The 723-nt window shown below is 67.6% G+C and overlaps 1 protein-coding gene across 1 annotated transcript in view; it reads left to right on the top strand.

Annotated features, from left to right (window-relative positions):
- LOC105310162 (troponin T, cardiac muscle-like) overlaps positions 1-723 on the top strand; it is a 9,403-nt gene that overhangs the window by 7,534 nt on the left and 1,146 nt on the right. Inside the window, exon 6 of the mRNA XM_023526600.1 lies at positions 347-456. Within this exon, the coding sequence (XP_023382368.1) occupies positions 347-456 (110 nt within the window). The remainder of the gene's footprint in view (positions 1-346; positions 457-723) is intronic.

The following is a 723-nucleotide window of genomic DNA, read 5'->3' on the forward strand; positions in this document are numbered from 1 at the left end:
GGTGGGGTGGGCTTTGCGGGAGGGGAAGTGCTGTATTTGGTGTCTGCAGCCTTGCCCCACGCCCCACGGTTTCAAGAGGGCTGGGGGACGGGCGGGGGGTGCTCTAGCCCAGTGGTCCCCGACGTTTTTGGCACCAGGGGCCGGTGCCCCTCTGCGAATCTAACACCCGGTGGTCTGAGGCGGAGCCGAGGCGCTGATGCCGGCGCTGGCCGCAGATGCAGCCAGAGCTTCGCTCGCTCGTCCGCCGCTCACCTCCAGCTGTGCGGCCCGGTTCCTGACAGGTTTGCGGCCTGGGGGTTGGGGTGCCCTGCTCTAGCCAACTCCCCCTGCTCGCTGTCCACTCCAGACGGAGCGGAGAAGCGGGAAGAGGCAGACAGAGCGGGAAAAGAAGAAGAAGATTCTGGCCGAGAGGCGGAAGGTGCTGGCCATCGACCACCTCAGTGAAGACCAGCTGAGGTGGGGCTGGGGCGCATCGTGGCCGCCGCCACCAGGGGGCGGTGCCGCCTCGCACATTCTGCGGGGCGGGGGTGGGGCAGGAGGTGAGCGCCCGCAGGTGCAGCCAGCTCCCACCTGGCTTTGCGGGTAGAGCAGCGTCTCAGCTCTCCGGCTTCACCTTGCCCCCTGCACACAGGTGTGGGAATGGGGTTGACCTAGATGCTCTACAGGGCTGCAGGCCTCCTCCCTGTCCTCCGTGTCCTGGCAGCCCCGGGTGTCAGGTCCTGA

Source organism: Pteropus vampyrus, unplaced genomic scaffold, assembly GCF_000151845.1.
Source record: "Pteropus vampyrus isolate Shadow unplaced genomic scaffold, Pvam_2.0 Scaffold1309, whole genome shotgun sequence".
Classification (NCBI taxonomy): Eukaryota; Metazoa; Chordata; class Mammalia; order Chiroptera; family Pteropodidae; genus Pteropus; species Pteropus vampyrus.